At 40.7% G+C, this 27,748-nt stretch overlaps 1 protein-coding gene across 2 annotated transcripts; it reads right to left on the reverse strand.

Moving 5' to 3' along the window:
* Positions 1-292: 292 nt before the first annotated feature.
* NUDT3 (nudix hydrolase 3) lies at positions 293-27,029 on the reverse strand. 2 transcript variants are annotated; one of them, XM_039534779.1, is made up of 6 exons: positions 26,497-27,029; positions 12,840-12,998; positions 9,395-9,505; positions 2,468-2,512; positions 1,798-1,882; positions 293-844 (listed from the first exon to the last, which is right to left on the reverse strand). In XM_039534779.1, exons 2-6 carry the CDS (start codon positions 12,873-12,875, stop codon positions 666-668), a joined length of 456 nt encoding a protein of 151 aa, XP_039390713.1. In that variant the 5' UTR covers positions 12,876-12,998; positions 26,497-27,029; the 3' UTR covers positions 293-665. The 2 variants fall into 2 exon arrangements, with proteins under 2 accessions (XP_039390713.1, XP_039390712.1); XM_039534778.1 differs by lacking the exon at positions 12,840-12,998 and having other exon boundaries at positions 26,497-27,020.
* Between the last annotated feature and the right edge of the window lie 719 nt (positions 27,030-27,748).

Raw genomic sequence — 27,748 nt, forward strand, 5'->3', positions numbered from 1 at the left:
AACTTTGCTCTGACCATAAAATGTCACTGCACTAAGTTTCGGGGGTTTATGGTGGAGTAAACTGGCCCAGCCATTAGCATGGTCACAAAAAGTTTTGTATTTAAAAAAACAAGGCAAACTGATTAATTATGAAACCCTCTTTTCACAAGTAGCCCAGGTTTAAAAAAATTCCCATAAAATTAAAAGTTAGATTCCTCCATCTAAAAAAATAGTTTATACATATGCGCTGAAAGTGACCACCACAGGTCTGAACAGCACCTTACAGTACAGACTAAGACTTAAAGAATTGATCTCACATTTGCAGTCTTTAATTAAAAAAAAAAAGAAAAATGTCTGGCTATGGCTGGGTTGACACATATGGGAACACTTCAGAACACAAGGCAGAGGCGAAACGAGCAGCGTCGCTCTCCAGGCCAGGGTAGCGGTGTAAAGGGAAAGGGGCACTTCATGCACAAAATGTATTTTACAAAATACATATATCCAAAAAAGCAAAAAACCCCACCTTGCACTAAACTGCACCACTCTTAACACTTGCTTTGCCACAGGCTGCTGCCCATGCCTTGTTCAACAGAGGAGGCATGTGAAAGGGGGTGGGAGAGGGAGGAGGAAGGAAATCCATTTTTCAGTCTATTTTCCAAAACTTTCTTTTATAGGGACATCTTCAGTCATCTGATGTCAGAGACAGAGCTCTCATTAGAGTCAGTGTATGAAGTGGTCATGACAGGAGTGCCGTTGTTTGCCAAACAGCCTTGTCTCAAGGTTTCAAAGTATGAGGCCTGCACTGGTTTGTGAGACTTCAGAACTTCTTTAGCATCTTCTATCTTAAACCATTCCCTTTTCCTTCCTGTGGGTAGAGGAATAAATTAGTAAACGCAGTAAGAGGACTAAAGATAGACATTTATCCCTTCTGTGAAGTTTTTGCTGTTGACTAGCATTCTGTCCATGTCAACTGTGATTAAAGTGGAACAATGAAGTGGGCTTGCAGCCCAATGCCAATTCAAAAATCCCACGAGACTTCTCTCATTAGTCTTTTGATCTCATAGCGACTGAAGGGTCCCCCTAGCCAAGTGTAACACAGATGCCTCCAACCTTCCACAAAAGATGTTCATTAGGGTAGTAAGTCCAGCATCCAATTGATAGTGGTTTGGGATTCTGAGATTTATTTTTTTAGATGTTATTTCCATGATTTCTGCGTGGGATAGAAAAATATAAAAACACCACTGATTTTAAGGGAATTTATAACAAATTTTGAACTCCATCTATCATTTAACAATTTTCTCTTTTTAAATGACATGCTCCTGAAAAGGAGGAAATGATGGCACTCTCTGAAACATGGCATGGCATGAGGAAGTGCTTTTTCCCCAAGGCATCTCAATCCTCTTGTACAGCATGTGTCTCTTTGTACTAAGACCTCTCCTGAGGAGAGCCTGCAAGATGAGCCCAATTATATGCGGGTTTTTAAGAGTGTTGACAAGCATCCTGCAGGAATTAAACTGACAAACTCATTTTCGTTTGGGGATCTGATAAGGATTTAAATGCACAGCTTTCAGGAGTGAGTGGTGAAACAGAAGTGCAAGAATTACACAAAACACGAGTCTCTATATAAACCCACTGAGACGACACTTAAAGGACCAGGGAAGGAAGAAGGAATCAACATGATATTTTTGCTTTCAAAGGACAAGTCAATAGAATTCAACTATTCTAACAATCACTTACAGTAAAGGGCGGGGAGTTGGCATGCTTCTGTATGAGAGGGACAATGTACACCAGTAATGCTAGCAAGCAAGAAAGTCTTACCAATATTGACAGAGTCCTCCCAGTCTTCCAACACGTCTGTGACAATAAGTACATAAACATATGTTCTGTGTTTCCTGTCCCGATTCTGAAAGGCAAAATGGACAGGATTATGGCAGAGCAGGCAAAAAGACAATACCTAAATAAAATCCTAAACCTTTTATTTTATTTGGGGGGGGGGGGTGAGGGAGAGGGGACTACTTAAAGCACCCTCAAACCTTCCTTTAAGTAGTGACCTTATTTAGTCTACAAAACTACAATCAGTGGTCTCTCATTTCAAGATCAAGAAAGTTGTTCAGAAAGGGTTAGTGTATATAAAATCAAGGGACTACAATAAGTGGCATTAGGATGAAGTAGCGTACAATAGTCCACACACAATAAAGAGGCCCCACACTATTCCATGAAGTCTTGCTCTGTACTGCCGGTGAATGGCATTATTTAATATGAGATATGATTTTGATTGCGGCTGATCACCAGCTATCCCACCTGAAGTGGAAACTGAGCACTCAGTACCTCTGAGGGAAAAAAATAAAAATAAAAGTGCTTTTCCTCCAAATCTGGTTGTCTAGTTTGGTCAACATGCATACTGCTGCAAGCTTAGAAAGAAGTTTCACTAAAATGACATTTTTGCAGCAAGACTTTACAACCTGAACAGATATTTCAATAAACTTACCTCAAAAATTCCTACTAATCTTCCTAATGTCCCTTTCACTCCAGCCTACAGAAAGCACAAGCAGAAGAAGGTTTAATGTTTTTAACTACAGCTCAGCTCATTTCCTTATTTCCAGTGTGACAGCAGGGTTTGTAAAAACAGGAAGCAAATGTTGCAAGCAGTCAATTCACATGAAAACAGTGTAATCACCAGAGGGATGATATAACTGTAGCACGAGCCCCAAAAGCCTGGGATCCATCTTAGAGAGAAAAATCAGTTTGACACCTGCATATCAAGATACCCTCAATGATCCAACAGCTCTTATATGGCAAATTGAACAGAACGACATGGTCAGCACAGTTTGAGCCCAGATAAAACTTGCTTAAAATAAAGGGGAAACGGTTGAAGATCTCTAAGATCAGCAGGCTTGGGTTTCAAAGCTGAAAATACGTTTGTGTCAGATGCAAAAAGCAGTCTGCAGCAACACCACTTGTTCTACAGAAAGCTTTTATTTCCTTGCAGCTGAGCTGAAGAAAATGTGGGTTGGAATTTCAGTTGTTTTACTTTGGTCTACTTGGGTTCAAAGGCTGAGTCCACACTAGAAAATTTTAGGGTGAGAAACCTCAGGTAAAAATCAATTGAATCCTATCTACAATACAGCTTCCATCACAAATACTGGTGGTGAATTACAAGATATGAAGTTTGCTATTTTAGACAAGGGCCAAATACATCCTTAAGGGCTTTTGGGGCAAAATGTTTGTTTTACCCTTTCCTTTACTCACATTGTTGGGTATGTAAGTCTGTGGACTTAATTCTCTGCTATCTTATAACTACCACCGTACTGTGGATAATCAAATTTATAGATTAAAAAAAATCAGACATGTATATAAATTGGATTTTTTATTTAAAAATTCAGTAAAATTTTAAATATATATATTTAAATTAAATTTAAAATATCAACGTATTATATGGCCTAACCTTACAATATCTATTACAATAATTTTAATTAAATTAGCACAAACAATTAAAAATAATCGCAATTAATCACAAGACTAAAATAGTTGCGATTAATCAGTTTTATTTTTTACTGTTAAACAATAATAGAATACCCATTCAAATTATGTCTGACGAAGTGGGTATTCAGCAACAAAAACTTATGCTCCAATACATTTGTTAGTCTATAAGGTGCCATAGGACTCTGTTGCTTTTTACAGATCCAGACTAACATGGCTACCCCTCTGATACTTGACATTCAAATTACAAATATTTTGGATGTTTTTCTACATTTTCAAATATATAAAAGTACTGTAGTGCAATCCCTGGCATGAAAGTGCAACTTACAAATGTAGAATTATTTTTGTTTTGTTTGAGTGCAGTTATGTTTTTTAAAAAAAAAAGGTAAAACTTTAGAGCCCACAAATCAAAGCATGAAGGGGCATATGAATGTTGATGTGACAGATGTGCTAAATACCTTGTAATCCCAGCTTTAAAGTACACAGGATTAGTTAGGGTAGTTAAAATTTAGGGTTCCCCATTCCTATTTAACCTTCCTACCCTACCCTTCATTAGCAATTAATTTTGCTAGCAATGAAGGTTACAGCAGATGAAAAGTACACTTTAAGTTACCATTGATGTTTGCCACCTGCAGGTTCAAATCAGTTCTTATAAACACATGGGATCCTTACAGCTTCAGTTCAACAGCCTGGGAAATCTTTCTAGTCACACGCAATATTTAAAGTCTGAGTACTTGCATTTTTGTATATCCGGTGAATAAGGCATTTACATACCACAATGTTGACTGTTATAAGCTAATTATAATTCAAGGTTAATTGTACTACAATGGAACTGGAGACATGTGAAATTCAAATGCATCTGTGCAGACAGCAAATTATTTTCTAATTCTTCATATGCTCTATTCTTACATGTAGAACCAGTGTTGGAATTCACATCAAATATTTAATTAGCTGATGCAACATAAAACAACCTCTCACAAACCAATAAATTCAAATAGTGAGAGAAAAAAGAGAAAATGGCTGCACAACACTATTATATTTAAATGTAGAACTGTGTAGAAACCAGAGAGTTTCTTTCCTGTAGGAAATTTCACATTTCATTCTGGATCTGAACAAAAAGTCAGAAATGCACTTTCCTATGGAATGGAAACAATTGAAAAAGTTCATTTCACTGAAATATTTCCAACATTTCCAGCCAGTTCCCTTGCACCCTACAACGCCTGCCCATCAGGTTGGCAGCCCAGAAAGCTGGGTAGCCAGCCACCTGGGAAGACTCACTACCAGGTGGGAAGCCCAGGGAACTAGGTGGGGAGATAGCCAGCCGAGGTCCTGAAATCCTGGGGAACCTGTCAGGCGGGCCGCCAAAGTTCCTGCAGGCCCAGGGAGCCAGAAATCCACAGCAGCCCATGAGGTGGGCTGCCAAGGAGCCAGCTGGGTCTACCTGCTAGCCAATCTACCACCTCCCTATATGTAGGAGGTGGATGCAGTTGTCCCAAGAATGTCTGGGGATCAATTCTCATCAGAAAGGAGCTCCTACTAGTGCCCCCATAACACAACAATCCAATTACTGCCCTTCAAAAACTTCTGAAATCAAGCGATGGGATGAATTCTTTTAAGGCTTACACAATAGTCCTGAGTTCCAGGAAAAACTGATACCCTGATAAGACATCACTTTGGACCACTGCCTCTGCCAAATTAGCATTCCAAACTGGGCACCTCAGCTTCTCAAGTCCAGTAACAGATTATGCCCATCATATGACAGGTCCCCAGGCTAGCATTTTAGCACATACAAAGATCGTAAGACTGAGATTTCGTATTTTCTGTAATTCTGTGCAAGTGTTATACATTGCACAATTATAACTGGTAGTCTGCAAATCAAATTTCAGTATATCTAAACAAATACAGCTAAGTAGCATTTAATGGTTACATTCACTGGATTAAGAAGTTATAATCAGCTGCTGCAGTGATCATATGGTCCTCTACCAGGTAACTACACGCAATACATCGCTCTTCCAAAGTTCATTCGAGAGGAGTCTTCATGATGTCAACATCTGATAGCTTGAGGGCAGAGGTGGAATCTGAAATGACTAGAAATATGACTGGGTGCTGCAGTGGTCAGCTGTTCCTGTAACCGTGCTCCTTTTGGCACTTTTGATATTTATTGTTTGTTGAGCAGCATTTGAGCAGGCAGGTACTTCACTCAGAGCAACTCAACCCTGCTAGGCTGCCACAGTTTGAATTACAGTCTCATTCGGCAGAAATACATGTGAGCAAGCAAACACCAGCTGAGCAAGAGGGGATTATCTCAGCCAGCCCAAACCAGTTTCTTCACTGCAAATGGAGTCCATGCCAAGGCTTCCTTTCAACCACTAAGCTGTCATGGAAAGAGAGCAGCTTCTCCAAGGCTCTCAGCTGCCAGAGAAAGGGAGGGTCAATGCAGATTTATTTTAGGATTTGAAAGGTGAAGCCATGGATTTGCTCAATGAACCTTTGACTTCAATATCAAATAGCTTAATTATTAATAGTGATTTGTTCATAAAGCAGGGCTGTGTCTCCAAGTAGAACATTTTTCACTAGCCCAGTTAAACTATCATTTGTCTTTTGCCAGCATTATATTTTGCTATAGTCTTGATTATTAGTAGCTCAAGTTCAGTGTGCCATGTTACAGCTTGGGAACAAGAAAACTGAGTAGTTTCTCCTCAATTTCAAAGATATGAGCGGATGGAAAATGCTATCTTCATAGAAAAAAACCAAAACCAAAAACACACCCCAACAAAAACAGACCTCAGAAGAATTAGTGGGCTTTGGGAAGAGAGGTTCTTTTAAAAACATAACCATTTTATTCTTTCCATGGTATGCAAGCAAATAATTGCTATGAGACACAGCTGGGTGCTGCCAACAATTTTCACAAGCACAATTAACCCCACCTGCATTTGAAACCGAATGCCATGGGCCTAGTTATACAATGGAGGTGAACAAAGTACAAAGTTCAATACCCTGCCCCACAATCCTCCTCACTACACAAGGCGGGGAGGAAGACAATGTCAGCTCTAACCTTATCTGACTTTCAGCACAAAGCATAATATGAGGGGAAGCAAGAGTGGAAATTTTTGAAAAAACCCTCAAGCGTTCTTCAAATACTTGCAATATTTTAGTTGAGTTTTAAATACTTCAGAGGTACATGAACCCGCTTCTTTTACAGGAATAAAGTAGGGTGCCAATGTGCGGTTAGTTAATTTAAAAATGGCAGTTACTTCCTAATACAAATTTTTATGGAAGAGTTAAAAAGGAAAGACATTTTGATATTAAGAGGCTTAGAGTGTATACAGCAGGTGGTATACATAAGGATTTTTAATTCTGATATGTAGATTTTGAGGACCTCTGAATAGATACACAGAACACAGGAACTGCTGTATTAGACCAGACCACGGGACCACTTAGTCCAGCATCTTGTCTGACAGCAGTCATTTCCAGATGCTTCAGCGGACAATGCAAGAAATTCCATAGTTGACAAATATGAAATAATTTGCCTGTGGGGGAAGTTTCCTCCAAACTCTTATCAGTTAGCTGTTGACTTATGCCCTGTAGCCTGATGGTTTAAAATCCTCACAAAAACATTTTAAGTGTTATTTTATGCAACTGTGGACCTCCTTGTTATCTATATGAACATCTACTCCTTCCCAAATCCCTGAACAGCTCATGTCTTCAGTTAATCTGTGGAACTCACTGTTAGATATCATGCATGTTATGTAAAATAATATTATTTTATCAGCTTTCAATGTGTTGCCTTTTAAATTAATTGAATGTACCTCATTCTTCTAACTGAAGAAGCGTCTACTGGAGTGCTCAATTTACTTTCTCTATATAATTCTGTATACCTGTCACTTCTCCCTCCAGAACAGTCCCGTATGAGGAGAGAGCTAAATGATAAGAAGTCTTTCCATGCCTCCAATTATTTTCATGGCCAGTCTCTGGATAGCCACACAGGATTTAAAAAAACAAAACAAGACCTGAGGGGAGGGATAGCTCAGTGGTTTGAGAATTGGCCTGCTATACCCAGGGTTGTGAGTTCAATCCTTGAGGGGGCCACTTGGGGATCTGGGGCAAAAATCAGTACTTGGTCCTGCTAGTGAAGGCAGGGGGCTGGACTCAATGACCTTTCAAGGTCCCTTCCAGTTCTAGGAGATAGGATATCTCCATTATTTTTTTATTTATTATTGGGCCAAAACACTATTTTAATTTGTTCCCCAATAAATGGACCTCAATGATTTGAAAGGTACCATTAAAATCTTCTATACCAACTCATGTACAATTCTGTAAGGACATGTCTTTTCTGAAGCTCTGTTTTTTTAAGAAACTGCCTTTTATTAACTATACAGTGTAAAATTCAACTTAAAACAATACAGCTTCATTTTAACTTTTCAATTAAAGGTCTCGGACAAAAGGCAGCCTTTTTAAAACAACTGTACTACTTTTCTCCTCATTTCCTATTTTCTTCCACTGTCTGTAACTTTGGCATCATGCATGACCCTTCCCCTTCCTTCTCCTCCCACAACTATCTTGTCTTCAAACCTATTGTTTCGTTGTCTTCACATCACACCTTCATTTCCTCCCACCTAACACTAACAAAACATTTTCTTATTTTTAAAAAAACAGGATACCTGCATTATATTTGGGGTGTTTGAAAAGACATTTTAAAGTCTAGTAACAGTAGCCAGGAATTGTATCACTCTATTACCGTATTTTCCGGCGTATAAGACGACTTTTTATACTAAAAAACAACCCCCAAAAATCGGGGGTCGTCTTATACGCCAGGTATAAACAGCGGGCAGCCCAGAGCCCTCTGCTTCCCGGCCGCGGCTGGGATTTAAAAGGCTCTGGGCTCCCCGCGGTTTCAGGCAGCCCAGAACCCTCTGCTTCCCGGCCGCGGCTGGGATTTAAAAGGCTCTGGGCTCCCCGCGGTTTCAGGCAGCCCAGAACCCTCTGCTTCCCGGCCGCGGCTGGGATTTAAAAGGCTCTGGGCTCCCCGCCGCAGCGGGCAGCCCAGAGGCCTCTGACTTCCCGCCGCGGCTGGGATTTAAAAGGCTCTGGGCTCCCCGCAGCAGCGGGCAGCCCAGAGCCCTCTGATTCCCAGCCATGGCTGGGATTTAAAAGGCTCTGGGCTCCCCCCCTCGGAAGGGGGGGTAGTCTTATACGACGAGTATAGGCCAAAACCTATGTTTTAACTGTAATATTAGGGGGTCGTCTTATACGCCCAGTCGCCTTATACGCCGGAAAATACAGTAGATACAAAACAAACAGGACACAAAAGACTACTGAAAGTGAAGGCTGTACGGGGAATGGAAGATTGTCTCTTCACAGCAAGAAATGAGATGGGACAGTCTTAAACTTAAATCATTGTTTAGCTTTTTTGGGACCTATGAGACATACCATGCACATATTATTGAAGAGAATTTATGTATTTTTCACAGTTAGATGAAGGAAAAAGATCATTAGACATATATCTGTAAATTTCTTAAATAGATACCAAGACCCCCATTCAATCTTAATTCCATTTGTGATGAGAATATTCTGTTCTGCGCCCAACATATATCCTGTAGTGTTCAATTTAGAAGTTATACACTTATAGAACTGTAATCAGTTCTCTATTATACATGAGCTTTGCACTTGACTTTAAATGATTTTTACCCTTAAGGGTATGAAGATAGAAAAGTACAGTAACAGACACTGTCACTAACAATGCAAGCACTCTAATAAATTGCAGGTATACTGAAAAAATGAACCAACAGGCTGAAAATATTTTTCACAACATGCAGATTATTTTGGCAGCAGGGGAAGGAAAGGAAAGGAAAAACAAGAATGGAAAAGAATAAGAAAACAGAGCCAACTACCGACCAGAGTGATTCCAGGTGTTCTGTTCTTGTTGACTACATACCTCTTCACAGACTTCCCGCACAGCAGCCACGTTGGGCTCCTCCTCAGGCTCCATGCCACCTCCTGGGACAATCCATCTGTCTGGATGGCGACTACTGCTCACCAAGAGCACCTGCCAATGAAAAGGGTTATATTTCAAAGCAAAACAGAGTGCAACTGATATGTGTACTCTCATGGTAGTATGCTTTTGTGGGACCTGACTTAAAAAAATATAAGTTCTCATATATGACCCCTAAGACTGGTCAAATTGGGGTTCTGAAAAATATTCTGCTTCTTCCTTCTGAGGCCCAGCCTTCCTTAACCCTGTCCTATTTAGACAGTTGCACATACTCTATTTAGTAAGCTACTCCAAGTTCTCCAAACTACTCCAACTACTACTATTCTGGAACAGGGATACTCAATCTTGAAAAGACAAAATAAATGGAGGCTGAGCACCACAAAATTAAGGTTAGCAATTTGACATGGTATCACAAAGCACATCATTGCAATTCAATGTCATCATATACTGTTTAAACTTCAAGACACATCTCAATACAGTATCCAATAGTCAAGACTTTACCACTACTTTGCACCTGTCCACACCTACATTACATGAAATGAGACTTTTTTTTTTTTTTAAAGTTGGTTGGGCACAGAATTAAGGTAACTTGCCCTTGTAAAATGCTAATTTTGATAGTTTAATGGAAAGATTTTCAAATTGGTTGCCTAACTTCCCTTTTGCCTTTGAAAAGTTTCCCGCTGAATGTACATTCTATGCAGTACTGCACTAAGAGAATAAACACGTAAGGCAAGTAATTGCACACCTTTTATTTAAAATTACATGCATGTCCCAACTCTTATACCCCTTTCTGGCTGCTGAAAAGAAGAGATGTTTCTCATCCATCACACTTCTTCTGACCCTTGGGACTGACAGGAAGGGATCCTAGCTAATCCTGTCCATTCTCTCCCTGCTGCCTTGTTTATCAGGCACCATAAGAAGCAGTCCTGTGATCAGCACTCAGTTTCCTCTGCCTCAGATAAGGTAGAATACAAAAAATAAATAAATCACCAATTAGATCTGTGAAAAGCAATATCTGAAATGTCTGAGTTTCATCAGCCTAGAAAGAGTTAAAAAAAAACCCCACACATTCCCATTTCAACAGAGTTGAGTTTGTGAACCAGCAAAATAGGTTTGAATATATCTAAGTAGGAGCAATTCAAGTTTTCCCCTAAATATGTATTTTTGAGGTGATTCTTTGGAGCACCTTTAATGTTCTGCTATGAAATATAATGTGGTTTTATTTGTTTGCTTATCCTCTCCCATAAACAAATGCTCACTGTTAATCCCAGCTGGCTGAAAGTTCCCCCAAGGAATACCTGGACATTGTGTTTACTGAATCTGGCTGTGATTCATCCACAAGGAGAAAGACAAGCAAAAACAAAACCTGTGATGTTTTCCCAAGTTTTTAAGTGATGTTTATTCACTCAATCCACTCAGAGCTGTCATGTTACATATCTCTATTTCACTGGCACAATTACCAAAGTAGCTCTGAACTAATGCAACCGTTCCACAAACTTTCCAACACAACAGTCCAATTAGGTTACAGGCCAACTGTAGTAGTTTCACTCAAACATTTCAGAGCTAACCTGCACAAAAGACCACGCCTATGCCTTACTGTGTAAATGCTGATTTATATATATTTAGTATTGAAAGATTAGAGCAAATTAGCATGAGAAATTCTACATGCACATGACTGTACATTCAAAAATCACATTTGTGTGGAAAGCAAACTTAAGACTTAGAGTTCCCTCCACTTTTGACACTTTATATAGTCTTGTCTAACAATCGATCAATTTGCAAAATAATGTTCTTTCTCTTTTAGCTAGAAAGCTTACTCACAAGTTACACTATGTTAAAAGAACATTAAGATTGCAAAATCAAGCACTCAAAAGTTCAGGAATGTCAGAATTATGGTTGCCTGTGAGATTTTAATTCAGCTCTCTTGTGTGTTTGCACTATTATACAATCTTTAAATGTGTGATCATATACCATTTTTTCCAGAGGACTCTTGCCTCGTTTCAGTGCACACTTATTGAGCAGTCAGTCAATATTTTCAAAAGCTCCCTGATCTCAGTTCCAGTAACCTGACCCAGAACCAGCACCACCCACAGCAACCCACCGCGGCAATTACAGGTAAAGTCCTGGTCAGCCCCAAGCTGGAATGTGTCCAGTGCAGATGGAATCTTTCTGGAATTTAGCTGCTAAAATCTAAAGTCTATACTGAGCATAAGCAAACTCCAGTTTGTAAAAAGCTTATAACCTAGCCAAATTCAGGCAGACTTTCACAAGGGTGGCAAAAAGAACACTCCTGACACACAAACCACCAGCCCCCCATGAAATTTCTAGTCCCTACTGCAAAGCATGGGGCAACAGAGTGTCTAAGAAATGGTCACCACAATTTAACAAGGGCAAAACATTTTCCCCTAGCCTTGTTCCCAGAAACAGTGAAACTATTCTGGCTGAATTTTCTAAAATACTTCAGCATGAGGCAGACACCCAGAATGGAAAATTTCAGCCCAAACAGTTAAGACAAAGTTACAAGCAACTGAAAACAGGGTCATGATGGGAAGCATCAGGCAATCTTAATAATAGTTGGTGAAAGCAGACCCACCTATAACAGATATAGTAAGCCCATTTTTTTAATTTGTTCAAATAGTGAATACAAAGATTGTGTATTCTCTTAGTATTGAAACCTCCTCGTCAATTATTGGGAGTGGACCACATCCATCCTGACTGAATTGTTAACACTGGTTCTCCACTTGTAAGGTAACTCCCTTCTCTTCATATATCAGTATATTTATGTCTCCTCCTCCATTTCAAAGAGAAAGTTGTCATGATTTACCCAAAATTAAAGAGGAGCAATGGGAAGAAAGAAGGGAATATCTATTTTCTAGTCAGGGTAAAATATACTTGTCCTCAGTAGCTACTAATTTCAATTTGTAGTGCCATCTCCAAAACAAAACCTGAGGCAGACCCCTGGAATATCAACAGAGCATACTCACTTGTAGTCAATTTGCAGTTGTAGCTTTTTATTTGAATTTTCTCACTTTATCTGCTAATAAATCGCAGTACTAAAGCTTTTTTTTAAAAACAAACAGTTTGATGGTGCAGAACAAGGCAGTGCCCTAATTAACACCCAACTCCTAATGCTGACCTTTTAGATGTGAACAATTTTACAGCACTTAGTTAGCCTCACTCTTTAATGCAACTCAGAATATCATTAGTAATCGAACAACTGGACAACTCTCAGTGAGAAGCAAAGTCCTGTCATTCTCATAATCTAGCACAGTTTGAATGCATACTTGAAAGAAAGAGGAAATACCCTCACAGGAGGAGGAAACATGCTCTACAGGGGCAACATTTTTGACTGCTTTAAAACAGGATATTGCCACTAATCAGCTCTTACCAGACAAAAACCTAGATCAAAGTGAAGTTGTGACATTGTTGTGTTCTTCGAAAGCAAACAGGATGTACACAGGGAAATTCATACATCTAAAAAGCTGTACTCCCCAGTATAAGCATGGAGCTCAAAGGTCTCAAGTAAACTGGATAGTATGATCCAAGACTGCATATAAACAGAGAAATAAAGACAACTTTAACGTTTTACAGTCTGCTTAGTAACCAGTAAAAATAAGTAAATAAATCACACCTACTGTAAAGTAACATTTTTCTGTAAATCATTAAGAAATACTTGGGAGGAAGGATAGGAATGCCACATACAAGATTGAAACTTGAAAAATCCACCTCTGAGTGGAAAGCTTTGCCAGGCAAGTGCAGAAGACTAAGCCATCAATTTCTACGGAATTCAGTTTTTAAACAATTACGTTTCTAGTCATTATAGTAGGAGGGTAAGCTTCAAACCATGTACTACATTAATTTAATTATTTGGTAGTGTAAATAGGACCCAAATGTGCAGGTGAAAAGTGGTTTTTTTGGTGAAAGATGCAGGTGCCTCAATGGAGATTCTGTCCTCTCTTGCCCCACCTTCACATGGTTTTAAAATGTACAAACTTGTGCAAAGCTCTGAAGGGAATATTTATACTTCAACACTGGTGTCCCTGAACAAAGGATTCAGAAATGAATTAGTACATGTCTCTTCCCCATCCTAAACAGCAGCACTGAAAAGCCTCTGACATCTTCCCAGAACTGAGTATTTTTGTGTTAACTCTCCTGGTCTGTAGAGAAAGCAATGGTAAAAAATGTCTCAACATTATTTCTGTGCTATATTAGTTACTGGCCCACTCAGCTGAAGTGCAATCTTTCATCTACAGTCCTATACTCATTTTTGGCTTGCTGTGGCCTTCATTCTGTACTTCTAAGATCAAGACTAAGAAAATTTAACTCCTGGTCCTTCTGCCACTGGTCAAAATGTCAACTGAAGTCCAATATATATTTCAAGTAACATGATGTAGTTTTTACAGCATTTTTTCTTTCCTCAAAAATAAAAAATTAAATGCTCCTGGATAGTGCAACGCACAGCCAAGAGGCCAACAGTTATTATCCATCTTATCTTTCAGAACACCCTGCTTTTGTGTTTGAGATAGTAAAATCTATAGCCTCAGTTTTATAGTGAAGTTTACAAGGGAATACGGAGGCTTGTAGATTAGACCCACTGAGCAGCCAACTAGCACTTCTCCTTTTCTATTGCCCAGACAGCCCTGCAGGGAAGGGGGCCTCACGTGGCTTTAGGAGAAAGCCTGGCTGTCTTTCCATTCACTGTCAAAAAGCAGCTATAATTAAAACAAAATCCCTCCTCTGTTCCCCTCTCCCCATTCTCTAACACAGTTCTTTAAAAAGCATAAGCATTTCAAGTAGAGTTACTAAAATATGGAGGTTTGCTAACAAACATCTGTATTACAAGAAATAAATATATAATTCTATAAAGAACTAAGGCTTCTCCCAGCTTGATTTATCAAAACCAATAGGGATTACAAAGAAAATGCCTGGCATTGATATTCCTATAACTCTTCCTTCCCCCACCCGCACCCTCACTTCCTGGCAGTATTCCTTTTCTGCAGTGAGATCATGGGGGTGGGGAACAGTACTTCTTGCATGCAATCTGGCTAAACAGTAGGGTTGCTGTAGAAAGGTCTCTCCTCTATGCAGCAGACCCAACCGTAGCACATGATTGACACACCAAAATGAAGATCTTTGCCCTTTATAGAACCATAGAAAATAAAACCTTAGCAGAAGAATGAACCTGGTAGCAATGACAGCCTGGTATTTAAGATGTAGCTTTGCTGGTAAGAAAGGAGTGAAAGAAGACTCATCAAGCTTAACCGATCTCATGACAAATCAAAGGGCTCCATTAGCAGCTATGTATGTCCTTGCACTACTTAAACACTGCTTAAAATTCTGAAGTTTGTATTTCTTAAGAAAATAGCACAAGTGTTTTTAAATTTTTCCCCTCCTCTAAGAAATCTGAAAGTAAGAGCTCTATCCCTACAATTTGTCATTTTCTATTTTCACCACAGTTTCTAATGCAATTAAAATTAACAATTTTGAAACAAACTCTGACATTAGCACAGTTCTGGGAATAAGACTGGTTAATGAACTGCTGTTGCAGAGGCAGGAGAGAGAAAGCAGGAACACAAATATAATACAGTATCACTTCGCTCTCCCTCTCAAAAAAAACCCACCACCCCAATGGCTACAGTTTTTTTCCTCTAATTTGTTATTAATCAAAACAGGCAGATATGAGGATTATTACAAGAATCAAAAGGTGAGTAAGGAAGAGTTAAAACGGGAGGCTACAACAGGTCATACTGAAAGGTCAACTGTCAGGCTGAAAGGAAGTTACTACTGGAGTTCCACAAGGATCAGTCTAGGGGCCAATCTTATTCAACATCTTTCATTAATTACCTTGGCACAAAAAGTGGGAGTGTGCTAACAAAATCTGCAGATGACACAAAGTTGAGAGGTATTGCCAATATGGAAGAGGACTGGAATATCACAAAAAGATTTGGATGACCTTGAAAACGAGAGTAATAGAAATGGGATGAAATTTAATAGTTCCAAATGCAAGATCATGCACTTAGGGACTGACAACAAGAATTCTTGCTATAAACCAGGGACGTATCAGTTGGAAGCAACCGAGGAGAAGAAAGTTCAGGACATATTAGCCGATCACAGGATGACTATGAGCCGCTAATGTGAAACGGCCGTGAAAAAATCCTATGCAATCCTAAAATGCATCAAGCAAGATATTTCCAGTAGAGATAGGGAGATGGTATTACCATTAGACAAGGCACTGATGAGATCTTATCTGGAATACTGTGTGCAATTCTGGTCTCCCATGTTTAAGAAAAATGAACTCAAACTGGAACAGGTTCAGATAAGGGCTACCAGGATGATCAGACGAATGGAGAACCCACCTTAGGAGAAGAGCCTGGCTTGTTTAGATAACAAAATGAAGGCTATGGGGAGATATGATTGCACTCTATAAATATATCAGAGGGATTAAACACCAGGGAGGGAGAAGAGTTATTTAAGTTAAGGGTCAAGGTTGGCATAAAAACAAATGGATACAAATTAGCCATCTACAAGTCTCTAACCATCAGAGTGAAGTTCTGAATCAGCCTTCCAAGGGGAGTAATGGGGGTAAAAATCCTAATTGGCTGCAAGACTGAGCTTGATACATCTATGGAGGGGATGGTATGATGAGATTACCTACAATGGCATATGGCCCATCTGTGACTGCTATAAACAAGTATCTCAAAGGGCCAGAGATGGGACACTAGAGGGGAAGGGATCTGAGTTACTACAGATAGTGCTTTCCCAGGTGGGTCTTGCCACATGCTCAGGGTCTAAATGATTGCCATATTTGGGGCTGAGAAGGAATCTTCCCCCAGGTCAGACTGGCAGAGCCCTAGGCAGTTTTCACCTTCCTCAGCAGCATGGGGCACAAGTCACTTTCTGGTCTGAACTAGAGTAAATGGTGAACTCTCTAACTTGAAGACTTTAAATCAAGAATTGAGGACATCAATATCTTAACCAGAGGTTATGTGCCTAGCACAGGAGTGGGTAGGTGAGGTTCCATGGCCTGCAATATGTAGGAGATTAGACTACATGACCATGATGGTCCCATCTGGCCTTAAAGTCTATGAGATATTTTCTAAACAAAACAAACCCTCTCACCCATCAGCTAGGAAAGGCAGGCCAAATGTTTGATCTAAACTACTTGACAACATCCTAATAGATTTAATCATTACCTTCCTCAGAAATACATTAATGAATGGCAAAAACATCCTGGTACCACCATGCCATGGTGTCCTAAATAATGTGGGAATCTCAGTGCATAAGTGGAATTAAGAGGGAAATTCTAGCCTTCTATCATCTGTGGTTAACTCCCTATTATAGTCAGTGCAATTTAAAGATGTAGTCTAGATTAATCTAATCTATATCAACTACAGAAATGCTATCCACCCATACAAGTATTTATATGGCCCAATATCTAAGCTGTGTTACTAATTTTATGGATGTTCTAAACGTAAATGAAAAAAAGAGACAAAACACTTTGTTGGGCTTAAGTTGACATGTGTCTTATTTCATTGTCCTTACATGTCTTTGTAATATCAAAAGGAATGACCAATAAACTGTCACAGTCAGAAGCAGTTTTATTACATAATACAACAAACTGACTTTCATACTGCATACCTTTTGAAATGTGCACCATTTTAGAAGATAGGCCAGTTCTAGAACAAACAAAATATTACATATGCACACAGAGAAACAGTACTTGATCAGTCTAGCACAGTGGTCCCCAAACAGTGGAGCGGAACCCCTTAGGGGGGCATGGAGGAACATTCGGGGGGGAGCGCAGCAGGGCCTGGGCCAGTCCCCATGAGGGGTAGGGAGTACCACCCAGCCCCACTCTGCTCTCAGCTTTGTTCCAGCCCAGTTCCTGGCCGCAGCTCCGCTCCCGGCCCCACCCCCAGCTGCAGCCCTGGCTCCCTGCTCCCAACAGTGGCGTGGGGAGTGGAGGTGCAGGAGGTAAAAAGTCTGAGGACCACTAATCTAGCAAGTGGATTTTGTAGCATTATTTTCCAACTATCACTTTCCACTATCAACTCTTAATCTGGCCTTAATGTTGAATTTGTTTAAAAATATATCATTATAAGTCCTTTTTGTTATAAATATTTTCAGTCTCCCTTAAAAAAAAAAATCAGACTTTCACAAGAACTGTTCTATTCTGCTCATGAAAATTATCTTATGTCTATAACTATTATGCATCCAGAATGTTCCCTAAGTGCTTTACAAATTTTACTAAGTGGATATAAGGATCATAACACACACACGCCTGGTCTTTGCGCCCATCACACAAGTATGGCCACCTCTGGTCAAATGGTTAACCCAGTGCACAATAATTTAGTGCAAGAAGTCAACACAACATCCATTTGCAATTATAATATAATACACTGAAATAGGAAAAATATAATTATCAAAGTTTGCATTTGGTCAGGCTGGTGCAGCTAATGCCTTCACCTGCCAAGCTTGTAATCCAGTAATATACTATCACTAAATGTCTTACTCCACTGTGTCTCGTTACACTGGTGGTTTCTGTTATTCAGATTTTTTTTTCAAATTAATCTTATGAGAAAGTATTATACTTACATCACACAAAAAAAAAAAATACAGAGGCAGAGAAGTGAAGTGAGCTCCATAGCACACAGCAAGCCAGTGGCAAAGATGGAAACAGAACCCAGGAGTCCTGACTCCCCAGATTCCTACTCTAACCACAGCATGTTTTAGAAGCAATAGTCATGAAGTACTAGCATCAGACAAAAGTACCTTTTGGAAACATCCTAAAATTCACTAAGCATTTTAGTATACCTCTAACAGTGTGATGAAAATTATTCCCATTGTTGCATTATATTTAAAAACACTGAAATATATTTGAAATCTACAAAAAAGAGAATGTTTATTTCAAAAAAGTTTATAACAGCTATGCAGCCATTACACATGCTAATTTTACTAGCAAAGTTCATTAGTGTTTCTGCAACAGAGACTAGGTGAGATTTTCACCAAGTTCAGCTAAAAATAGAATAGAATGTTTAAAAAAATAAATAAATACACCGACCCTCTGAAATCCGCCTGAAAGCAGTGACAAAGACAGGGCACTGTTTCTCAGAAATACAGCAAAAACTGAAGAGAAGATGAATAGTTCAGTTATTTCAATCGCAGCACTGTCTCTGTGTTTGTATAGGGACTCATACAATGTGCCTTATATCTTGCTTGGAGCCTCTGGGACTACCGCAAGAACAATCCAAAATAATTTCTTTCCTTGTACCCCAGCGTTTCTTCCTGTTCCTCTACCTCCCTTACCTACTGCAATGAACCTTGGCTCCATCACTGGTGAAACATATTTCAATGGTTCCTTACAGGGTACCTTTAAAAGAGAGCAACCACCTTCTCAGCCAAGCATTTTGTATTAGGCTTAAGCACTGTGGATGTTAATCTTTCCTCACTATTCTTGCCAATAAGACATCTGTAAGGAAATGATCACTTACTAGAACCTCTTGCCAGGGGCACATCCTGGAGACGGTCTTTATGGTTCCTTTTGGAGAAGACCTTGCAGGCATCACAGCTCATAATAAAGTGCCCTTCTCTGAAGCATAAAAAGGTACTTATGCAAATCCAAAGAAGGGAAAATAGCAAGACAAAACATCTTAGGCAAGGTCCAAGGCAATTCAAAACCAGCAAAAATTCAACCAAACAAGTGAAATCTACTAAATTAAACTAAAATTAAAGCATGCACAATACTCAAATTACAATTACTTAATGTACTACTTACAACTTCCCTATGCAAAACTAACATGACTGAAAAGGAAAGGCTGGTTTCCATGACTACTTTGGCAGGCAAAAACAGAGGAATTGAGAGATTTAGAGAGGTGAAGGATCAATCCTCAGTTTATACATTGCAGCTATCAAGGAAGTTCCAGGCCCCTCTCAACTATAGCTCAAAACAAAAAACCCACTGTTTACTGCTTAGTCACAGCTAAGCATGTGACTTCTACAGTGTGGCTTCATGGAGGCAACTTTATGAAGGATAACTGGGAGTTATCAGCATGGAGATTTAGTTAAAGCTATGTGACCCAAAGATATTTTAGTGATGCACTTTCCAGACATTCAAGAAAAGCTAGTCCCTCTGTGGAGCTCACAGTCTAAGGACAGACAGGCAAGTAGACATACTTGATGAGACATGACAGAGGGAGAGCAGACAGGATATCAAGCAGCAGGATTTATTACCAAATTGATGAACTGCACTCAAAATCTAATTCAGTTCCACTCCACATTGGCTACCTCCACTATTTCTATTAAAACTTGCCATGAAATGTAAAGTCTTGAGATCAGTTTGGTGTTTCTCAACGACTGGTCCATGGACCAGCACCAGTCCGCAAGGGCTTGTCTATACTACCCGCCTGATCATACTACTATACTACCCGCTGGATCAGATTAGACACAATAAATCAACCGCCGAGCACTCTCCCGTCAACTCCGGAGCAAGAAGTGCAGGCAGAGACAACGGAGGAGCATCAGCAGTCAACTCACTGCAGTGAAGACACCACAGTGAGTAGATCTAAGTATATCAACTTCAGCTACGTTATATCGCCCCCGCAGTGTGCCCAGGCCTAAATTTGGTGTTTATTTTTGGTAACAAGGAGGTTACACCATATCTACACACATTTAAGCAATTAAATAATTTAATTTACATGTATACACTCTTAATTTTTACATATTGTATTATGCTAGAAACGGTGAATGATGCATTTCTTGCTTACACGAGATACTAATAAATTTTTTACTTGTGATTTATATCAAGCTCTAGTCAGATGGAAATTCAAATTCAATTAAAATACTACATTTCAAAGAATTTTAAAATTAGTTAAATAAAGCTATCTTACATGTGTTGGATAAAGAAGAAGAAAGTTTATCAAAACATGTTCTCCATTTAAAACTAACTGTTGTATGCAGAAAAGAAAGTATCATCTGTAGTCAGTGAATTGAACTCTTTCTGGTCATGATGTCCTTCAAGATTTTAGAACTAGTAGATCTCATCCTCTCAAACCTAGCTCTTCTGTTTTTTTCAAATGCCCACTGGTTTCTCAACTCTTTACTAACTTTTTTTTCCCCAAACAGAAATTGTAAAGTCTACACTGGACATAGATATGTGCCTATATGTGCAAGAAGAAACATGAGCCAACTTATTAGGAATTAGAAAATACACCAAAGGCCTGTAATTTGTTTTTTTAACTATGCCCACATAGGAGTCTCTTATCCCACTGAATTCTGCAACTTCACATAATATTCTCAAAACAGGTTCAGAGTGCTTATTCTCTGTAACTCAAAGACAATTACAAAGGGCCAAACGATATTATAAATATATACAGAATTTTAAAAGTTTACAAGACACCTACTAGCCTGAGGATTAAACCTGCCAACCAGTGTGAGAAAGACCTGCAATTTAAATAAATACAATAGTTTTGTCTATTTACTATATACTGTATTTAGTTGCAACATTACAATTTTCTGTTCAATAAAGTTTAAAATATTGCTGTTTTTCTTGGGGTTTTCATACCCTTCTTTCCCTTCCTGGCTTCACTTCCACTTTCTTCCCTGTATTCAATTAAAGTTCATCCTTCCCTACATTGCTTTCAGTGTCTATTTCATCTTTACTTCCTCTCCATGCACTCTGCAACCTCCCTTATATTTTCTGTCTTCCAAAAGTTTTCGGCCAGTCTCTTACTTTACACATATCCCACTAATCTTACCCTTCCTCTTTTTCTCCCACACAACCATATTCACACCCACCAGCATTTCCGCAATTTCAAGACGACAATGTTGCATCAGTTCACACACAGTTCAATTTAAGAAGGTAATCTTACAATCTAGAAACCATTTTTTTTCCCCCAAGATGAAAGCTTATATTTTCTTGGAAACTTGCTACATGACATGGGGAAGTGGATTAAGGATGGATGGATGGATGCAATACTGTATTTGAAAAATATGGTGGGTATTTTTATTTTGCTTTCACAGAAACCTTTTATGTAGCTGAAGGAAATATAAACAATAGTCAAGTTAAGCCTTTAGAGCAATGATTCTCAGACTGCGGTCTGTGGAAAGCTGGCTGATCACATGATGCTGGCTTTCCTTATTTCCAGCTATTGAATCACATTAAAGATAGCTGAACATACATTAAATACATGGAAAGGTAATATTAGAAAGTAAGCAATTGCTATAAGGATACCACAGGGATGTTATGTGATCATCAGTAAGCAGGGAGATGTTCATATATATCTCTTACAACATAGTTCACCTTGTTAAGTTTGAGAACCTCTGTGTTAAGAGTGCTTACCTGGCACTCTCATTAGAAATGCTCTCTATAGACTGGGTATACTTCCATAGTTTTCCTCATCCAGTTTTATTCCTCATTCAATAGTAAACTGGAGAGCAGTAATGCCCTGCTCTTTAAAAAACAAGTATTTCCTCCAAAATTCCCTCAAACCGTTAACTTGTTAATGAGCAACCTGTCAGCCGTTCGATATGTCTCGCTATAGCCACTCTAAGCCAAGGCTTTAAAAAAAAACCACTAAAACTAAACATTTATAGTTGGTATATTTATTAAAATATAGCACATAAAGTTCCAGTAAGTGGTTTTCCATTCTACCTAAGTGAACTTGTGAAATTTTCTGGACCTCTGCCTCAAATCCTTACTGAAAAAACAGTCTATAAAAAATGTTTTGTTTTGTTTTTTTAAATACAACCAGCAGCAAAATTTAAAAAACCCTTAAGAAATCACAGGTGCTAAAATGCAGTACTTCAAAGTTCTAAGATTTGGTTATAAACTAAATTCAGGATTATATTGCTTCCTTTAAACAGTTACTTAAATTTCTAAACTAGTCTGTTCTTCTCTCACACACAGGCACCAATTATCACAAGAATTTACTCCCCCTAGTTTTTTCATCCTTTTCAGAGTACTTTTATGCTAACTATTGCTAGAAGGCTCTCTGAAATTGTTCAAAATCTCTTTGAAATAGCCATGTTGCCTTTTGGGGGGGTGTCGGGGGGGGGGGGAATGGGAGGGAAGCATGCCAGACTTTCCTTTAAGGGGGATCGATTGTTTCACAAACAAACAAGAAGAATACAATAAAAGGTTTTCTGTGCACTGAGCCAATTTAGAAGTTTATTCTTTTTTGTGTGTACTTCAGGTTTTCTTTTAAAATTAGTTATTCCTTTACTAATTCTAGAGTAATTTTTGTAGCAGAAATGTGTTTTTATCTAAAATTTGGGTATGGAAAACATAATATATGGAGAAAGAATGTATTCGATTTCTAGCACAACCTCATTTAAGTATTCTGTCCTAACACTGTCTTTTCAATAATAGACCTTTTAAAAAAAGAAGATACCCAGTGTGTAGACAATTTATTGAAAAAATGGTTTGTTTCAAAATAGGCCACTGAAAGTAATATATTAGGGATGAGAGATTCTGTTTCATCTATCCATTAGACCAGGGGTTCTCAACTTTATGAAAACACCTTAGAGGGGTGTTTTTCCACCCTCACGCCCTCCCCACAACATACACACTTGGAGCCACTCATCCCCCCTTACTATAGTGAGAAGGATACTGCCTGGTACGCCACTCAAATTTGGTCCAGCTGTACCTCCATTATGACAGACAGGCACAAGTGTGCATAGAGATACCCTCAAAGGAGAGGTATGGTGAGGTTGCAAGGTAGGACAGAACAGGTGTGGGGGGGAGCAGGACCTAAACTCTTCCTCTGTAACTGACTAGTTGTCAAGTTGGAAGCAAACCAGTGGCAGCCCATTCAATAATGGCTGGATACCCAACCCCACTCCTCCAATCCCCAGGGTGGGGTGGGAAGGGCCAGTCCCCTGGGCCTCAGAACTGGTCCCAACTCAGAGACCTCTGTAAGCCCTATGGAGGGCTGGCATCGCCAGCCCCCAATCATGCAGCAAGGCAGCCAAGGAAAGCAAAGTCCTCAAGGCTGTGCAAGAGCTACTGCTGTGCGGCAGGCCTGGCCTGCACTACCTGCCAGAGGTGCAACTGCACCTGCGTAAAGTGTGAGGCCAGCAGGTTATCTCTAGCTTGCTTCTTGCTTGCTTATATTTACCTGCCCCTGGAAATTTCCACTCTTGCATCCGACGAAGTGGGCATTCACCCATGAAAGCTCATGCTGCAAAACGTCTGTTAGTCTATAAGGTGCCACAGGATTCTTTGCTGCTTTTAGTGGTGGAATGAAATCCATAAAAGAAAGGACATTGAGAATACAGGTTCTCATTTCTCCAGAGACCCACACACTGCCTTCTGTAACACAACTATTACAAGAGACAATCAGGCATGGGTTCAGTAGCCAGTCCTGAACTCTAAATTTGTTTTGTTTTTGAAAGCTGGAGTCAGAACTTTGCTAGACCTTATCTACAGGGAGAAGTTGCATCAGTTTAACTTAAATGGGGTTTTCAACCTCTTATTTTGGTGTAAGAGTAGCTTATTTCAGTTTAGCCTAAGTTGATTCCTCATCAACTTAAACTACACTGAAAAAAGCCTGGTTTTAAACAAAACAGTGAGTGTCCACACAACCATTAGCATCAGTATACTAAACCAGTTTTAAAAATAAATAATCAAACCTTAAATCAAGTCAGTTAAACTTTCTCAGGCTGTCAAACCCATACTTTAAAGTATAGTCGTTTGTGTAACCAAGACCAAAACAGCTGTGAACAGATCAGTAACAGGAAAGAAGTTCCATCTATGGTGGTATTGCAAATTCAACTGTAGTAATGTACACACTGACAACCTGTCAAAAGCTGACAGATCATATGCTTGCCATAGACAAATATGTGTGCATATTTAGTCATATTACAATCCAGACACTACAGTGAAAATGTACCTAAACACACCTGTCTAAAAATGCTTATGAAAATGTCACCACATATGCCTAATCAATTGTGTAGAACTGCTCCAGGAAGTGTTATTTTCTTAATTAGGCCCAGCATCACTGCACCACAAAGCAACCTCTGAAACCACAAGGCTACATTTTTCCTTATACTTATTTAAAAATTGCAAAATAGTTTCATAAAAATTGGTAAGAAAGGCTTTTTTTTTTTGTCTAGACAAGTTTTTACGAGGAAGTTTTAGATCAGTGGTTCTCAAACTTTTGTTCTGGTGACCCCTTTCACAAAGCAAGCCTCTGAGTGCGACCTCCCTTATAAATATATAAAAAAGTGTTTTTAATTTAACATTATATATGCAGGAGGCAAAGCGGGGTTTGGGGTGGAGGCTAACAGCTCACGCCCCCCCACCCCGTAATAACCTCGCGACCCCCTGAGGGGTCCCAACCCCAGTTTGAGAACCTGTTTTAAATCCTTCAGACCATTTATAACTGAAATGCTGACATTCTGCACAATGACAACACAGCTATAATAAAGGCTCCTTCGCCACATTAAATAATAACCAAATGGTATGCTAATTAACTTTCCAGTGAACTGTCTGCATTCCCTTCAGATTTCCTCTGGCTACAACTATGATAATCAGGAGAACAAAGACTTTGGTACAGCCACCAAGGAACCAGTAAATCAGATCTAGTCAATATGATTCTATTACACTCACATAGGGGTATCTCTTGGTTTGTTTTAAATATTGTACCCCAAATAGGAAGGCTGTTTTTTTTTGTAAATTCGCTCCCTTTAGTCTTACAGACACAAATATCCTCTACAATATAATTGTTTTTAGGCAAACCAGCTTACCTTTAATTCCCACTTCCTCCCAAGCCTCTCTGGACAGTGGTTTCTGGCAATGCATCAGTCCCTTTTATCCCAGTTTCTTTTTATAATCCAGGGTCATGTTTCCTTTCCCATCTCATGTGATGTGCTGGACTGAAGCTCTGCCACTGTGGTTAGTGCAGCCCACTGCCAAATCCTATCCCATACCATGCCATGCCAAGCCATAAGAGATCATTGCACCCTTCAGTGTTTTAAACCTTTCATTCTGCACCTTTCTTTGATTTGCAGAGAAATCATACCATCACTCAAAATTGTATCTTGCATAGCTCAGTGGTGTGAGCATTGGCCTGCTAAACCCAGGGTTGTGAGTTCAATCCTTGAGGGGGCCACTTAGGGATCTGGGGCAAAAATTGGTCCTGCTAGTGAAGGCAGGGGGCTGGACTCGATGACCTTTCGAGGTCCCTTCCAGCTCTAGGAGATTGGTATATCTCCAATTATTAACTTTTCTTAAATATGCTCTGCAAAATTTTTCTGCTACATTATGAAATGCAATATAAACACTTTGAGAAGGCTAAAATTTGCACAAGGAGAAAAAGAAAATGATTTGTGATGGCTTTATCTTTTCAGTTGTTCTTACTCTCAGAATCCTACATCTCTCTCAGCCAAAATCTATTGTACCTTCCCACACCTCCAGTTTGCAAGACTGCAGAGTAGAGAGCTAGCTATTTGACTGGCAAAATTAAAACCCCATACACGTCTCAAGCTATAGGAATAAAAAAGTGTTTACTCTTTCCAACCATGTCAAGGACATTAAATATCTTGGCTTCTTTGAGCCCGACTCTCTGGGAACCCCCAATTCTTACCTTCCAAAACTGCAAGCACTACTCCCCCTAGATGTCTCACTCACAACTCCATGTATCCTACCCTCTTGAGTTTCTGACGCTTCTTAAGGTCTTTCAGCCTCTGCTCCTGGGGAACCCAACATGTTTCCACTGCCTTAACATTCAGCCTCCCCCGATCACACTGGTAACAGCACGCCACCCTTCACCCCACTGCCTTTTCCTCCCATAATGAGCCACCCAGACGATACCTCCCCTCTGGCTCCCTAATTCTCTTACCAGGCCTCTTACCACCCTGCTCCCAAGCACACACCTCGCCCCAATGCACTACTGCCTGTCTCCCAGTGCCCCCACTTCCCGCCCGCATCCCACCACTCACTCTTAACCCAGGCCAGCCCCTCCCCCATTCAACTTTCTCCCCATCCCCCGCCTATTTCCGACCGCCCCCATTTAATCCCTCTCACCCCCCCCCCCAGCACCGCTCACCTCCTCCTCGCTCTCGTTGCGGAAGCACAGGCAGGCCGCCCGCTTCTTGTACCCGTCCCCGTCGTAGGTGCGAGTCTGGTTGGACTTGAGCTTCATCATCCTCCGTTCTGGGGGAGGGGGGGCAGCGAGGGGGCTGAGTGGGGGGCTCGGCGCTAAAGGGGTAGGCCCAGGCGCGGGGAGGACACCGAGGACGGGGCGTTGTGGGGGGAGCAAGGCCTGGGCTCCAAGAGGCCCAGTGGGGAATAAGGCGGGGGGGGGGGGGAGACGGCCCTGAGGGGGGTGGGACCCGCCGGTCTCCGGCAGCGGGGACTGAGGGGACCCGCCTCCCAGGAGAGTCTCTCACACGCCGGGAGCCTCCGCTACACGCTGCTGCCGCTGCCGCCTTTCGCCCGCCTCATCCCCCCCGTCAGCTCCACCAGCTCTGCCGCCGCCGCCAGCTCTCCGGCCGCCGCCAACGACGACCGCAACGCCATCTTGGGGCACGCTACGCAAACGGCGTAAAGGCAGCGGGCGGGGGCAGCGGATGCGGCTGCAACGGCCGCTGCGTAACCGGCGTGAAGAATCAGCCCCCGTTGGTACGCAGCACGAGCTCTACTATAAGCACGCGGGGTAGACCAACGCCAGGAATAGGGACGGCCCTACGCACTTTGCGGCCGCGGTAGGGGGGCGGAAGCTGACACACAAGTTGTGCAGGTACGAGGGGCAGACAAACGCTAGGTGCTTGGCGTAACTTTTTGCCCATGGGTGGCGGCTTGACGCAAAACACCTGGTTTACCCAGAAAGAATACATGTCTTGTAGAGAGAGCGCTACGCTAGTAGCGTAGCAGTGGAGAGCTGCGATAGTTCCATTGTAGTAGGCCTGAGCACTGGGAGAGGGAGGGACAAAGGTGGCTTCAGCCAGCTAGGCTGGGGGAAGGGAACAGGCCCTGGGGCTGATTCCTTGGGGGGACTGCCTCCTACAGTGCTAGTCCAGTGGGGCCCTTAACCAGAAATATCCCCCCCCCTTCAAAAAAAAAAGCAAAAGGGGACCTCCTTGAGCTGCTCAGGAGCCCCTGCCCACTTGTTTGTTTATGCCAAGCACTGGTTCTGCCACTCGGTGTCTCCTGTTTGCCTGGCAAATTACCAAGAGGGAGTCAGCTACTGGCCATGCCCCTGTAGCTTGTTTGGGTGGGTGGGTGTAGGGATAAGAGGGTGAAACAACCTGCTTTCAAGGGGAGAGGAAGAACTGGCACTGGGTGGTATGTGAAGAAAG

This window comes from Mauremys reevesii, linkage group 4 (genome assembly GCF_016161935.1).
Source record: "Mauremys reevesii isolate NIE-2019 linkage group 4, ASM1616193v1, whole genome shotgun sequence".
Taxonomy (NCBI): Eukaryota; Metazoa; Chordata; order Testudines; family Geoemydidae; genus Mauremys; species Mauremys reevesii.